The 16,032-nt window shown below is 41.2% G+C and overlaps 1 protein-coding gene across 2 annotated transcripts; it reads left to right on the top strand.

Annotated features, from left to right (window-relative positions):
* Positions 1-165: 165 nt before the first annotated feature.
* galcb (galactosylceramidase b) lies at positions 166-12,073 on the top strand. 2 transcript variants are annotated; one of them, XM_068338056.1, is made up of 17 exons: positions 166-411; positions 487-555; positions 624-687; positions 2,315-2,428; positions 3,314-3,453; positions 4,061-4,099; positions 5,821-5,951; positions 7,011-7,166; positions 7,333-7,457; positions 8,243-8,370; positions 8,516-8,605; positions 8,686-8,775; positions 8,845-8,989; positions 9,620-9,800; positions 9,894-10,057; positions 10,468-10,544; positions 11,290-12,073. In XM_068338056.1, the coding sequence occupies exons 1-17, from the start codon at positions 262-264 to the stop codon at positions 11,431-11,433; spliced, it is 2,007 nt and encodes a 668-aa protein (XP_068194157.1). In that variant the 5' UTR covers positions 166-261; the 3' UTR covers positions 11,434-12,073. The 2 variants fall into 2 exon arrangements, with proteins under 2 accessions (XP_068194157.1, XP_068194159.1); XM_068338058.1 differs by lacking the exon at positions 5,821-5,951 and adding an exon at positions 4,285-4,412.
* The last annotated feature ends 3,959 nt before the right edge of the window (positions 12,074-16,032 follow it).

Raw genomic sequence — 16,032 nt, 5'->3', positions numbered from 1 at the left:
ATATATTATATATAATATATATATGATAATAATTTAGACATATATCAAAGCATACATACTGTATGTCCAACACAACGTCCACCAGCTTGCTCATTGAAGCTATGGAGGTTTGTCACGTGATTCACCCATGTTGCAACTTCCACGACATTTAAAAACTTCCTGTAAGATCACGTGATTAGTCAAAGCGTATTCTCACGTGACCTCCGTCTCCATCGCGCGCCTCCGTAGAGCTGGTGTTTGGCGGCTGTTCGCGGCAGTCGGATGGCCGGGATGGGCTTCGTCTCCCTGGCGGTGACCGTCGTGGGTCTCGGGTTGTGTTCGAGCCTCGGCTCCGGTCAGAACTACTTCCTGGACGACACGGCCGGTCTGGGGAGAGTTTTCGACGGCATCGGAGGCTTGAGCGGCGGAGGGGTGAGTGCAGCCTCGCTTCCGGGTTCGGCCGGGGCTCCTCCGTCTTGTAACGGTTGTTCTCCCGTTGGGGTTCAGGCCACGTCCCGGTTACTGGTGAGCTACGCGGAGCCGCACCGGAGCCGCATCCTGGACTTCCTGTTTAAGGTGCGTTCAGGTTCCGCTCGTTCACCAAAACGTTCAAATCAAGAAACTCACTCTGTTTTCTCTGTCAGCCGAACTTTGGAGCCTCTCTTCAGATACTGAAGGTGGAGATTGGAGGAGACGCTCAAACAACTGGTGAGTTATAGTCATAGAAACAGTTTTTCAAAGTTTAATAACTATTATTCAACTATTTATTTGTGTTAAATAAGTAGTGGAAGTATTAATTAAATACAATTAAATACTTCAATTTATAAATAATATAAATCAACTGTTTATATATTATTTATAAATAAGTTGATTTATAAATAATATATAAATACAACTATTTATTTGTTTTAAATAGTTAGTCATAATAGTTATTAATATAACTCACAACTGGTGAGTCATTGATAGAAACACTTTCACTGGAGGGGAACTCAAAAACCCCTTTTGTTAACTCAACAGTACTGATTTAGGTCACTGTTGTGTTTGCCTGAATTGGTGTCATGTAAGTTTTTAACATCCTGATCAGCTTCACTTCTAAATATGAAGATGCTGCTGAAACTCTCCGGTGAGAGATGGCGGTTTAGAACCCCCTTCTATTTAGAGACGGTCGTTCCAGGTGGCTTCAGCCTCTCTGTCCAGAACGTGGACATGGTTGTCCTTCGTTCTTCAGATGTTGGTGGACTCCTGGGTTCTGGTCTGCAGAGCCAGCTCTCTTTGGTGTGATTTGTCTTTGTGGGATGTTGCTTGGTTTCTTGTTTCATTTTCTGAAGGAAGGAATAAACTGATTGCATTTCCTTTGGACATCATCATGGTGTCGCTGTCCCCTGATTGCACCTTAGCCATCACAGGGTGACTGGCCAAACAGTTGTAGGGCATGTGACAAAGAGTTAAAGAGAAGGAACACTATTGTTTCCAAACTGTGAACCTCGTGAAGGTAATTTGGGACATAAAGTCTAAGTCCACATGAATTCTTGGAGGCATCTAAACAATAAATCCAGTGGTCACAGGTGCACCAGGTTCAACATTTATTCACTTGTTCCTGTTTGCTAGCTGTCTCTTTAGTGAAATGTGGCTGAACAGTAACATCCCATCAAATCAGAGGCCAATGAAATGGAAATATATATATATATAAAGCTTTCAAATAAGTTCTTTAAACTGGCTATATGATATATAATTTTTATACCTGAATATGATAATACAAAATACCCAGACTTCATACAAATTTACCAAGAATTGGTAATTAAATATTAATTTAATTTCTATTTTTCTTCTATTCATTTGTAAATATAAACAATTGATTTTTTTTTTAAAGGATTCTTACTTTACAGCATTTTTTCATACCTGGCCAAAACTTTTAACCTAAAGGTTTTAATGATTTAAAATATTGTGTTGTGTCTTTTACTTAGCGAACACCTAACCAAGGACAAGGACTGTAAAAGCAACAATGGCTAGAAGTCCTGTGCTTGGTATAAATTAATTTAAAATGTCACTCTGTTTACTTTTATCACACTGAAAAACTTTAAGAAAATTAATGAGAAAATAAATATTATTGCTTAAAAATGTGTTAAATGTAGGCCAACATTGTGTTGTCCTGTTTGTCAGGTCTGCTGTTCTATGAAATAACAATCGACCGGATGTTGGGACTGCTAGCAAATCTTATTCCAGTGATCTGAATATTAATGAATGTATCTTTTATATATTTGTATATATAATCAACCCCTTGAATACACAATTTTAATCAAGGATATGTGTTGTTGTCTCTATATCTTTTTTGAAGATGGAACAGAAGCATCGCACATGCACTATGAAAATGATGAAAACTATTTCCGAGGCTATGAGTGGTGGCTGATGAAAGAGGCCAAGAAGAGGAATCCAAACATCACCCTCATTGGTAGGAACAATGATTCACCAATTTAAGTGTCTTTGCATTCAAGGCTTCTCCCTGATTACAGAGTTCATTTTACTTCAAGAAAGTAGTGCATCCCTGGGATGCGCTTGAAAAAAAAGTTTGTGCAGCCCAAAATTAATAACAGAATACGCAGTAGTAGCCGTGTGCAAGGATTGAGTTTTGCTGATAGACAGGTTCTTGGATAGCATGTGGTATTTTATGTTTTTATTGGTGTTTTGTTTCTGCCTATGTATTCTTTTTTTTTACTTTAATAGTTTTGTTTAATTGTGTGTGTATTTGCTTTACTGCTAACTTTGTTACTGAATTTTGTGAAAGGTGCAATTCAATTCAGAAAACTATATAAGTCCCCAAGGGGCATTTGAAAGCACATGAAGCGGGATAGGTGTAAAACATATGGTGTACTATGAATGTAAACAGTGTAAATCTAAACAACATAAATAATTATTACATAATAACAAACATGAATATAAATACAACGTTTATGTTAATAATAATTCAAAACCTTGTTAGTTGAGAACCTAATTTGTTCAAAACCTCATGGGTTAGTTAGTCGGTCAGTTCAGAAATTAGTTAGTTTAAAACTTAGTTAGTCCAAAAACTAGCTATAAGTAATCCTGCTGACCTGCTGGTAAAGGTTTGACACGACAAGTTTAAACGGCGTTATGGAAAGGTACATGTTTGCTACGCTAAAGACTTGCTTCATATTTGCATTGCTTACTCCATACAGAGCAAGGGCTCATGGGAAAATGTAAAGTGACTGGACAGACGTTCAAACTGAACACAGTTACTTTTGCGAAGACAACATGTTGGTGGCACTCTTTTTATCTCCTGCCATGCGTGTGTGTGTTGCTTTGTACCTTCCTGCAGGCTTGCCCTGGGCGTTTCCTGGCTGGGTGGGCCGGGGTAAGAACTGGCCGTATGACTTCCCAGACATCACTGCAGCATATGTGGTGAACTGGATCCTTGGAGCTAAGCAGTATCATGACCTGGACATTCAGTATATTGGGGTGCATACACATTTGCTTTCTTTCAGACATGCAATGTGCGCGAGAATTAAGACTTCAATATTTATTCAGTTTGAAGGGGCAATTTGGAAAATGTGGTCAGAATACAAAGTAAAAGCTCACCATTACTCACTGCAATTGACTTTGACCGCCGGTCATTCAGCGAGTTACCATGAGCGGCGGGGCTAAGTTCCAACGTTAATGTTATCAACGTACATTATTGAACATGAGACTGGAACTAGACCAAGAACCTGAGTTGATACCTTCATTTTCCTTAAACACATTTTTTTCCCACAGATATTATCAGTAGGCTAGTATATGTTTTATAAACATATTTATTCAAATATATATTTACAACAATTCTCCTGTAGCTTAAACATTAGCACCTGGTTAGAGAAATTAATCTAATTCACTTGACAGTGTTATCATAACCAGCAGGCACATCAAATTAATGACATTTCTAAGAAACTGGGTTGATTGAAATGAAACCTTACTCTGACATATTTGGGAAAATGTGTGGAACTGAAACATTTAGCCGCATTTCTACCTCCTGCATAAATTATCAACAAGTAATTAGTGGTGTAACTAAAATTTGCTTTCGTCATTGTAGATTTGGAATGAGCGAAACTTTGACATCAAATACATCAAGGTAATTCTATTGTCTGACACTCTTGACAACTTGACTGATCACTTTAAATGATGGCTAATCTTTGGCTAAACTGTGTTTTGATGGATGAGAACAGCCACCAACACTGAGTTGTGTCCCACATGAGAGACTCTTCAGACGATTCCAGATTGTTATCTCTGAGAGCATGTCTTGTTGTTGTTGCCAAGGTGCTTCGAAACACACTGGATAAAGTTGGTCTATCTGGCGTTGGCATCGTTGCAGCAGATGGCAACTGGAGCATCTCTCAGTCTATGATCATTGACCCTCACCTTAATGATTCTGTAGAGGTGGTTGGGTAAGTACAGTCGGCACAAACTCACAGCAGTAGATTGAAAGAAATTCCGTCTTTTATTGCGTAATAACTCATTGGACGCCAAAGGCAATTCAGTTCTGATGGAAAGGTGTGATCTCAGAGAACTGATTGACTGAACGTGTGACAGTCAGGCTGCATAGGGGTGTGCCCCCATCTGTTCAGCTGGGCTTCATTCTGTTAAGACTCGTGGGCTGGACATAGCTCAATGTTTGTGGCTGTTTTTCTGATCTGTTTTGACACTACTTCATGAGTCGTGTTATTTTTACTCTTTTAAACTCTCTATATGTTTATTTTGACAAATTCCTCTGCGACAGGTGTCACTAGAGCTCCGACAGTAATCCCTGGTGCAGTAACGTCACCGAGTGTAGTTTAGGATTTGTGCATTCATGAAGCGAATCCTAAATATGTAGGTTAGTTGTATATTGAGGCCACTACATGATCTAAATGGATTATACATCTGTAGAAACCAAGTTATTTGTGCTTAAAGAGACAGTTTGCCAAAGTGCACACAATCGCTGGCTAGTTCAGCTTTATCCAATCATGTAAAAGATGGATAATTCTGGTAAATAGTCAAAACCCACAGTTAACTTATTGTACAACAACTTATTGTTGTAACTTAGTCAGTTTGAACCAGTCCTGATGCTGTCGAAGGGTAACACATCTATTAATGACATCATCCTGCTGCTACTTTCAGCATTCATTATCTGTCGTCAGTAAGACATAACCTGTCATTGATAATAAACGGGTCCGTCCACATTAAAGACGTACTGTTTGTATAACCAACAAAACACAGACAAGTCTGTCAGCAGCAGACCTACACGTCTTACAAGAGCAAATTGAAATATAAATAAAAGTATGACGCATTTAAGTAAACACATAATCCAGGATAGAATACCTATGATTCTGGAAATGAAGAAATTCCTAACTCAATCACTCTTGAAATCTCTAGCGTGTCATACAACGTTTATTTAGTAAAATGTTTTATTTAGACTAGGTTAACAGTCCCAAGCAAAAGAAAACCAAAAGGAAAGTACAATGAGCTCATTGTTGGGACTCCTGTTTGTCACAGTATTCTCAAAAGCAGTCTTACATTGTACTGTACAAACTCTGATGAGTAAATTATACTCCACCTGCACAAATACTGAATTTAGAAACCCCGAGAACTCGAGAAGGAAATAGAATTTAAGAACAAGAGCTGTGAATTCATTTGTAATTCTGCAATTCTTCCTGATTGTGTGTAGCCGACACATAAATTAAGCATTGAGATCTTTTTTTTCTTTTTAATAAAGGTTTTTGCCTGTTTGTAGAAAAAACATTTGCTCTTCAGATGAACTTGTGAGTGTGTGTGTCCTCTGCTCTCTGTTTCTGTGGGACTGACCGGCGGTCTCAGCTGCTGCGGTACACGCTGGATAAGAGCGGTCTGGAGGGGGTCGGGATCATAGCCAGTGACAACCTGTGGGAGCCCATTACCCTGTTTGTGCTGCTAGACCCAGAGCTCAGCAGAGCAGTGAATGTGATAGGGTAGGACCCCCTCTATGCATCTGTAGGGACCTTCTCTGATGTTACCTTATCGTGGTGGTGATACTCTTGTGTGCAGCCTTAACAATAATAACACGCCTGGGTGTGTTTGTGTATCTACAACACAAGAATCGCATGACCTCCCACACTGATGGAAAGCTGGTCCACAATATATTCTAGTCTGAATCTTTTTGGCTTGAGCCAATCAGAGCTGACATGGGGCAAAATATTGTAAATATATTTTAGATAAGATGAATATGTAAAAAGAGTTGTGTAATTAAAAATTTAGATCTGATTGAAAATGTTATGGAAGTGGTTGAAAATGTCTTTGCGGTGCTTGACTGATGCTAATATTATCAAACAGGTTTCTCCTTGTGTGTTCCTGAGGACTGAAGGAAATGGTGTGAGAGAACACTACTTTATGGTTTAGCATCCATCTGCTGGTTTTAGTCAACTAACAATAAGGAACCTTAATACACATGCTGCTTAGGATAGAGAGTAATGATCCCATTTGATCTCAAACACAGTTAATCTCTCTACCTCTAACCCTGGATTGTTGCCACTTAAATTTTCTTTTGTATGCATTTTTTATGCAACATGCAAGTATTGTTTTTTTCATTCTGTAAGTAAATAAAGTTTGATCAAAAAGAATAGCAGACGTATAATCAGACATACTAGGCCCAGATTTGTGTTTCTCCATCCATTTACAGTATTTTCCGCACTATAAATCGCACTGGATAATAAGGGGCACTGTCATTTTTTTGGGAAAATTACAGTATTTTCCACACTTTAAGATGCACCTAAAAGCCTTTAATGTTTTGATTGTGATGACAAATGAGACAGAAGAACACTTCCCCGCATTTGTCATCGTTTTCCACCAGTAATCTGATTACATGTGAAGATGTGCTTCGTATGTAACATGTTGGTGTGTGCTTTATGTGTGTTCACTGCAGAATGAAAAACAATGAGCCAGATATTTATGAATGATTGCTTTAGTTTCCATCTATTTGTCCTCATTGGACCTTAGTTGAGCGTGCTGAACGTGTGTCGTGTGCCGTTCAGGGCCCATTACCCAGGCACCCACACGGTGACAGAGGCCTTGAAGACTGGGAAGAAGCTGTGGTCATCGGAAGACTACAGCACCTTCAACAGCGACACAGGGGGAGGCTGCTGGGCTCGCATCCTCAACCAGAACTACGTCAACGGTTTCATGACTGCGTAAGGAAAAAAAATGGGTGTTTTTCATGAACTGTGGAATTTTGTCTTTTGTAAATGTACCCATTTAGTTTCAGCTATTCAGCTGATTTTTTTTAATTATAAGGATAATATGTTTGACTTGGAATCTGGATTTACATGTTTCACAAAACTGTGATTCCTGCTTCAGCACCATCTCCTGGAACCTGGTGGCGAGCTACTACGAGGATCTGCCATTCGGCAGGGATGGCTTAATGACTGCAGAGGAGCCTTGGAGCGGCAACTATGTGGTGGAGTCTCCTATCTGGATCACAGGTCTGCATTAGATCCTGGAACATGACACAGAAAAACCGGTGCTTCTTAAAAAAGCTGGCATTTGGTTTTGAAAATCTTTTTATGTTCCAAACTACGCTTTCAACAAAAGCTGATTGAGTTAGTCTGCTCACTAAACATACTTTACTATATTATGATAAATGTAAATATAAATAATATATAATATATATAAATATAAATAAATATAAAAGATCTATAAATATAAAATTATATATAATTTATATTTATATGTAATTTATATTTATATGTACATTTATTCTAATATAATGTAAATATAAATATATACATATTTATATTTACATATACATATTAATGTAAATAATTATAATATGTGTATATATAAATATATTTATATATACACATATATAATTATTATTTCACAAGCCAATGGCTTCTACCCATCAACCCTTTTTTTTTTCTTTTCGGGTGAAGTTGCTGATGTCTCACACTGATGAAAGTAAAATCTGTTGTAATAACATGCCTGGAAAGAAGAAAATAAACTGAATAAATAAATATAAATATATGCAATATATATATGATCATAAATATATATGATTATAAATGCTATTATCTACAACATACACATTCAGAATTGTCTGCTGAAGAACCTTATTTCACATCCTAAGCAGGATGAGTAATAAGGTTCCTCACACCAAGAGGAACCCAAGACATTCATTTAACATGGAGTGACATGGAGTCAGAGTGTTGGGTTCAGACCTGCTCTTTAATCCTGAGGATGATTTAATGGTGTTCTGTATTCCTTCTAGCCCACACCACACAGTTCACTCAGCCAGGATGGACCTACCTGCAGACCGTTGGACATTTGACACAGGGTGGAAGTTATGTAGCTCTAACTGATGGGAAAGGAAACCTCACAGTTGTCATAGAAACCATGGCAAGTTCACGTTCTTGTGATTTTTACATTTGGAGTCTGAGCTCCAGTGGTTCCAGCTGTTGATGAGTCTTCTGGACCAGCAGACACTCTGTTCTTCCTCTCCTTGAGGTAATCGGAACACATTTTTTCAACATTTGCTTTACAGACTCATGATCATTCGGTGTGCATAAGACCTCCACTCCCTCCCTTCAATCTTACCTCCCAGAATGCAACTTTCCAGTTGAAGGGGTCCTTTGTAAGTTCATTTTTAGTCACTGTTGTAATTGCCTGAAGGTAATGAGTCACAGTCCTGCTTACAGTTCTCTGTCCTCCCAGGTCTCCATCAAAGAACTCCAAGTATGGCGGTCTCAGTTTAACTTTAAGACCAAGAAGCCCTCCCTCTTTGAGAAGCTGCCTCCGTTAAAGGTGACCTGGAGATGTTAGCACCACGCAGCAGTTTGAAACGTATTTACAACCTGTTTCTGACGCTTTCAGCTTGTGAATGGATCATTCACCCTACATCTAGATGAAGATGAGGTCTACACATTAACAACAATTACAACAGGACAGAAGGGCAGTTACCCGGACCCCCCTCCCTCCGCTCGCTTCCCGAAGGTCTACAAGGATAACTTTGATGTTCGTAAGTAAACCACACAAACAGCCCCAAATGGTTGCGTGTTATTTCTTGACCAATGTAAATGAGGCCACTCCTTTATGACCAAGTGTGATAAAAGTAAATGTGATAAACCAGTAACTGTTGATGGAGGGTCATACTGGAAACAATGTGATTATGTTTGATATAAAAAGGAGAAATAAAAAGAAGCCATCTGCTCACACACATACTGGTTGAAAGTTTTAGTTCATAAAACATTTCTGGAGCAAAAGCATTCATCAACTGAAGGAGAGTGATAGTTTTATAAACATCAAATACTGAACTACGTACAGATTGTAGAGAATACAGCCACAAATTCTCTGAGTTAACTAAGCAGACAAAGATCCTTCAATTACATTTCAGTTTTTGTGAAAATTTTGTTTTTCATCGTGATTTATTTATTATTCTTTCTATTTGGTGCTGGTGCTTTCTGTGTGCTTTTTCTGTGTTGTGTACTCATTGTGCTGTGTGTAGTGCGACAGAGAAGTTAATTTCCCTGACGGAACCTCCTGAAGGGATCAATAAAGTTCTACTCTCTCTCTACTCTGATGTGATCGAACTTCTTGGAAACCTTGAAATTAAAACGTGCTGATCACGGGTGTGTCCACCCTCCTCCAGGAACCCCTCCCTTCTCAGAGGCTCCGCTCTTCGCTGACCAGACCGGGGTGTTTGAGTACTACAACAACCTGACTGACCCCGGGCCACACGTGTTCACCTTACGCCAGGTTCTCACTCAGAGGCCCATCACGTGGGTGGCTGATGCTGACCAGACCATCAGCGTTATAGGAGACTATCAGTGGTGAGATGTTTGGATCCCATGAGGCTCATTTCAGACAGGAGCAGCTGGATTTCCCTCAGCGTAACAACAGACACTGATTTTGCTGCATTACAGGCAGAACCTGACCGTAACGTGTGACGTCTACATGGAGAACGTCAAGTCTGGTGGCGTGTTCATAGCAGCCAGGGTGGATAAAGGCGGCCAGTCCATCCGCACAGCCAAAGGAGTCTTCTTCTGGGTGTTTGCAGACGGCAAATACAAAGTCAGCAATGATCTAGGTCTGTCTGCGGATTCATTACATAATTATCATAGAAACACAACTGTCAGACTATGTGGGCAGCCAATAGAGTAATGAATTTAATTTCCCTGATGGACCCTCCTGAAGGGATGAATAAAGTCCTACTCTACTCCCTCTACTCTAGAAAGCAACAGTTTAAATCTGCTTCAGTTTCAAGGGCAGTTAAACAAAAATTGAACAAATTTTCATGTTGGTTTGCTTGAAGGGAAGGAATGGGTCGTTTTTGTCTTTAATCACAAGGTTTAAACTTTAAGTAAACTAAAATTCAAACCATTTTAAGCTGCTCTTTAAACATATTGTCATAATTGCCCCAAGTAGAGAGCATCTTGGTATCAGGGCTGTACCTTTTTCCAACCTGTCTTGAACTGTATCGTGTTGTCCTGTCAACAGCTGGACAGACTGTCCTCGCAGAGGGACTGTCTGGGACAAAAGCATACGATTGGAACACTTTGTCACTCACTGTGAAGGTAAGTGAACACTTCCAGTTCCTCATGTTTGACAGGGTTTGTCCCTGAAAGATGAGATACAGACTCATTATCACATTTGTCATGATTTTGATATTGAAGTAATAAAATTTTTTGTCTCTGTTGAAAAATGAGACCGGGGTGGCAGTGTCGCAGCGGTAGAGCGGGTCGTCCAATGATCACAAGATCTGCGGTTCGATTCCTGCTCCGAGGCGCCCTCGAGCAAGGCACTGTCCCCCTTTGCAAATTGCTCACTAGGGTGCACCGCGATGGAACTGCACTACAAGGCGCACCTAAAAGCCTTTCATTTTCTCAAAAACCGACTGCACCTAATAATCCAGTGGGCCTTATTTGTGAAAAAAGTTTTGCAATTGGCCATTCGTTGAAGGTGCGCCTTAAATCAGGTGTGCCTTATAGTCCAGTGCGCCTTGTAGAAAATTCTGTATTAGAGTGTGCACAGGGAGCATTCACTCCTCTGCTGAGGTGTAGGAATTTTTTTGCTCTGAGTACACACACACACACACACACACACCAAAGAGTGTGTGTGGCAGAGGGCAGAAGGCGAAAACGTTTTCTTCTTTCTCGGCGGAGCTTAACGGAGAACAAGTGAAGTCACATGGTTACTGAACCTCCTACAAACTGCTTTGTCACATGACTGTCAGGATGAGTAAGCAGATCATCACCATTGAGAGTGTGTATGTGGTCAAGCCAGTTGCTGCACCCAGTCAGCGGCTGCCTGTGTCTGCAGGGCCAGTTCGCTTCAGGGCAGCTGAACGGAGTCACGCTGTGGAAGAGCGCCGTGGTGCTGAACCCAAAGACCGGCTGGGCCGCTTTAGGAACACAGTCGTTTGAACTGGCTCAGTTTGACAACTTCTCTGTGTTGTCAGAATGATTTATCCACTGTGATGTATATATTGTGACACAAGGTTTGATCAAAGGACACTTCTCTTTGTTATTTCAATGTTTTACTTTGAAGATTTAAAGTGAGTAAGAGGTCTTCTAATGTGATTTAATGCTCTGCACACTTGAAATGATATTACATTTTTTTGGGGGGGGGGGTGGGATGATTTTGCACTATGTTGGTTAAATTTAATATAAGCATTCTTGTTTGTTTAAAAAATAATCATCAGTGTAATGTGTTCGTATGAATAATGTTTCAAATAAAATCAAGAAGAACATGTGGCTGTCCAGACTGTACATGTATCAGGACCAACAAATCCATCCGTTCATTCATTTTATTGTGATCATTTATCTACCGCCGCTTTTTCCGTTTTGTGTTGGAGCCTACCCCAGCAGACTACAGACGAGAGGCGGGGGACACTCCGGATACGTCGCCGGTGTATCACAGCCACATGAAAGACAAACAACCACTCACGCGCACACTCACAAATATGGACAATTTGATGTGATCAATCCTACTAGATTGCACATTTTTTGACAGACATGACTCCCTGGGACGCAAACTTTAAATACTTACAATAAAAAGAATCAATGCTACCTTTTTTCGCGATGTAATACTGGGAAAAAATGCACTTCCATTTACATTTTAACGCAATGGACGTAATTGTTTCCATTAGTGAGGCACGGCTAAATGTCAGCACACAAACACACAAGACAAAATAATGAGGGTGCAGCTTACAAAAAAGCTACGGGATGCCATCTTGTGCCATATTGTATTTATTGTAGGTAAATTTTAAGGAATCCCCATAGGGAGTGTGACAAAATTCCATCCGATCAACATAACAACGTAGGGGATGTTATACAACGTCTGAAATCCTCCTGCTGCCGCCTTGATATTCTGCCTACAGGCTTTTACAAAACAGTTTCAAATTGCATGGCCCCAGATATTATACAGATTGTTAACACATCAATTCTTTCAGGTGTCTTCACACAAGCCCTAAAAACTGTAGTTATCAAGCCACCTCCAAAAAGGAGCACTCTAGTCAGTTCCATATTGAGCAACTACAGGCCAATATCAAACCTCCCATTTTTAAGAAAGAGAATTGAAAAAAAGTTTTCCAATAGCTGAACAGCTTCGTTTTGAGGTCTTCCAATCAGGATTTAATCAAACCACACAATGACAAGGCCCTTCTTAAAGTATTTAATGATATACACTAAACAGACAGTGGCAAAGTTACAGTACTAGTACTACCAGCTCTTAGTGCTGCATTTGACGCGGTTGACCACAACATATTCTTAGACAGATTGCAAAAGTGGTTGGGACTTTCTGGCACAGTGCCAAACTGATTTCAATCCCACTTAAAGAACTTAATCTATTTTGTGTCTATCAGTGGACAAAAATGACATGGTTAGTTCTGCTAGACTCCATTCTGGAGCCTTTTCTGTTTAACATTTATATTCTCCTGCTAGTTCAGATTATGGGAAAAGAATATGCTAACACAGTTATGCAGATGACACACAAATTTACATAACAATCACTGCAGAAAATGCACTGACCAATTTGTCAATCCCTTACATGACCCCCTCCCCCCCCTTTACGGCCACTCCCCCCATAAATCTCAACCCTATATAAAGCCAGATTAGCCCTCAGTTAGTGATGTCCAAATGAGGCTTTACGGGGCATCGACTATCGAAGTCTGTTTTCAACAATTGTGTTGAAAGCTTCATTTATTGGGAACGTGGGTGTCCTCTGCTGGCAGGGTGGCTGTACTGCATTCACACAACGGTCGATGAGCACAGAAAGCAGGTTTCTAATAAAGTAAAAAGAGATTTAGCTTATATGTTCATGCATCTATATGGCATATATACATATGCATGAACCTACATGCCTGTTACCTGCCTTAGTTTTGACTCCTGGGTCTGATTCTGCCTGATTCCTGCCTGTTTGCCTGCCCCTCATCAGATTTGTCTGCCTGTTTGGACTGATTTACCCTGTACCTGAACTCTGTCTGTCGAATTTAATATTCTGTGACTCTCGATCTACCTGCTTGTCTGTTGTGCTTTTGGATTCCCTCTTCCAGTCTTGTTGGTTGTGTGACACCAACAACTCCTAGGATCATTTGGGCACTCAAACTCACCCATCACTATAAGGTGGGAGTTCAAGTTGGAGATATTAATTTCTATATATTTTTTATCATTTGCACACCCCTCAGCCACCTCTTCTGGGGGTAGTTTGCATCCAGGTAGAGGGCAAGGGTTGAAGACGCCCTCACACCTCATCAGGACAGTCACTGTAAGAATCCTCTACCTCTACAGTAGTTCTCCAGGGCCTTCAGCCCGGTCCAGCCCACATTTTTCAGGACAAGCTGGTAATTTCATCTGTGCTGTATGTCGTGCATATATGGTACATTTGACAATAAAGTTGACTTTGACTTTGAGAATGTGTTCTATAGAAGCTGTTCTTTAGTCAAAGCCCTGCAGCTGAAATTGTTCTTCCACTAGAAGGTTAAAAACAACCAGGATGGCTGCAGAAGAAGAAGATCCACTGTATTTAATCCCCTAGGGGAAATTACTTTTTGCACTCATGCATATACCGTACATATCTTTTGTGTTAGATACAACCGTAGGCAGGCCCCTGAAACAACACACACAAGGGGTCTGCAAGCATGGAATTAGTAAGCACACAACAAACAGTACATGGGGAGGCATAGTGAAGGACAAAGACTTCGGTTTGGTGCCCAGTTGAGAAGCTTGTAAGGGGACGGCGCCTTGCTCAAGGGCACCTCGGCAGTGGCCAGGAGGTGAGCTGACACCTCACAGTCAGCTCACACTCTGAGAATCTCTGGGCGATGTTTGGTTATAAGACGTCTGCTCTACCGCCGAGCCACTGCTGCCCCACAAAGGTGGGCGGGTGCGGTTAGGCCAATCCACCGAATCTCTCCTCCATCCCCGGTGTGGTGATGAGCGAGTCCAGAGAAGGCCCCATTCCTGGTATAGTTCGGAGAGTCTTTTGTCAATCCTAGGGCAATGAGCGAATCCAAATCCTCCCGGAGGCGGATGCTGATCAGTTAGTCCTTTACTGAATCAGTCAATGCTGCATGATTCCACAGACGAGCTGTCGATGATCTTAGCAGTTGAAAATGGAGATCAGTGATTAATGTCAGCTCAGCTGTCATTGTGTTCTACCTCAAAGCAGCTGTTTGGTTCCATGTCACCTTCATCCCCACAGGGGAAAATAAACTACCCACTCATCACGACCCATCATGATGCTGATGGAGAACAGGTAGAGCAAGTAGTGGTGGCCCTGTGCACCAAAGAGGGCTGATGCAAACGCCCCTCACCTCACCAGTCTCTCTCACTTTCTGACGACTGAAACACCTTCAAGCCTGTGAGTATTCACGTCTTCGCTGACGAAGTTCTGCAGCGTTTCACACTAACAACACAGCTTTTCTTCCACCAAATCATGAGCTCCTTTCTGGACAAAAAATCAGGAGCTGGCCCTGGGAGGTACCCTGGTAGCTCCAAGCGGATGGTGGAAGGCGATTTTCCAGGTGAGTAACCTCATCAGGATGACCAACGTCTGTCCCTGACCCTGACGCTGTCCCTAGCCCTGTCCCTAATCCTAACCCTGTCCCCAATCCTAATCCTAATCCTAACCAATGAACCCCGTTTCTGCTGACAGGAGGATAGAAACTTTGTGATCAACAACTCTCGTCAGATACATACGTGGTGTTCTGATACCAGTGGATTGAACGTTCGTTTGTGTTGGAGGCAAACTGTGACCTGGTCATGTACGATAAGGATGGAAAACGTTTGTGGCATACCGACATTGCCAGAGACGAAGCTGAAAATTGCAGTGTAATCTTGAACCATACCGGCGACATGGTTGTGAGAGTTGGTTCAGACGACATCTGGCACTCCGATGATAACAGGGGTACAAAATGAAGACAAGGCTGCTCCTCAGATGGGAACAAGTCATGAAATCTGTCAGATGTGATCTGGAATTAAAATAAAGCTTCTGTTGTGTGAAAACGTTGTGGTGTTTGTTTCTGCAGATGACTTCAGGTTCAGAGTGTGGTTGGGTTCTGGATGACTTCCTTTCTGGAATAAAAGAAATAGAAAAAATGAAAAGGAATGGGAACAAAATGAACATAAAGATCTTACGGGGAGAGAAACAGCAGGTTGATATAGAGGAATATCACTAAACGTGAATCTCACCTTGCTCGTTAATTACAAACGTCTGTCATGAACGTGGGAGTGACAGGACACAGGTACAGAAACACAATCGGGGTCAGGTGGACACAGACGAGGTTGGGCGGGGCAGACCGGAGCAGGCAGTGAAACAGGACAAGTTCACTCAATCAATCAATAATCAGTGAACCAACAGGAGAGAATATGAAGCGGGTCGATGTTCTGCATGATATTTCCAGAATGGACACATCATGTTTAACTGATCCGCCACCTGCTGATGACAACTGTTGATCTGGGGCTGGGTCGCAGAGCTAACAATCAGCTGGGTAGTCCTTATTAACTCTCCCCAGACACCTCATCCAGCTCTTCTGGGGGGGATCCTGAGGCGTTTCCAGACCGT

The sequence above is a fragment of the Antennarius striatus genome, chromosome 17 (genome assembly GCF_040054535.1).
Source record: "Antennarius striatus isolate MH-2024 chromosome 17, ASM4005453v1, whole genome shotgun sequence".
Taxonomy (NCBI): Eukaryota; Metazoa; Chordata; class Actinopteri; order Lophiiformes; family Antennariidae; genus Antennarius; species Antennarius striatus.
This window is presented reverse-complemented; position numbering and strand designations above follow the sequence as displayed.

Excerpts from the sequence above, each read along its gene's own strand:
- galcb (XM_068338056.1), top strand. The coding sequence starts at position 262 with ATGGCCGGGATGGGCTTCGTCTCCCTGGCGGTGACCGTCGTGGGTCTC. Across the intron at positions 2,429-3,313 it reads TCCAAACATCACCCTCATTG|GCTTGCCCTGGGCGTTTCCT; the intron begins GTAGGAACAATG and ends ACCTTCCTGCAG. Across the intron at positions 10,545-11,289 it reads CTTTGTCACTCACTGTGAAG|GGCCAGTTCGCTTCAGGGCA; the intron begins GTAAGTGAACAC and ends CTGTGTCTGCAG.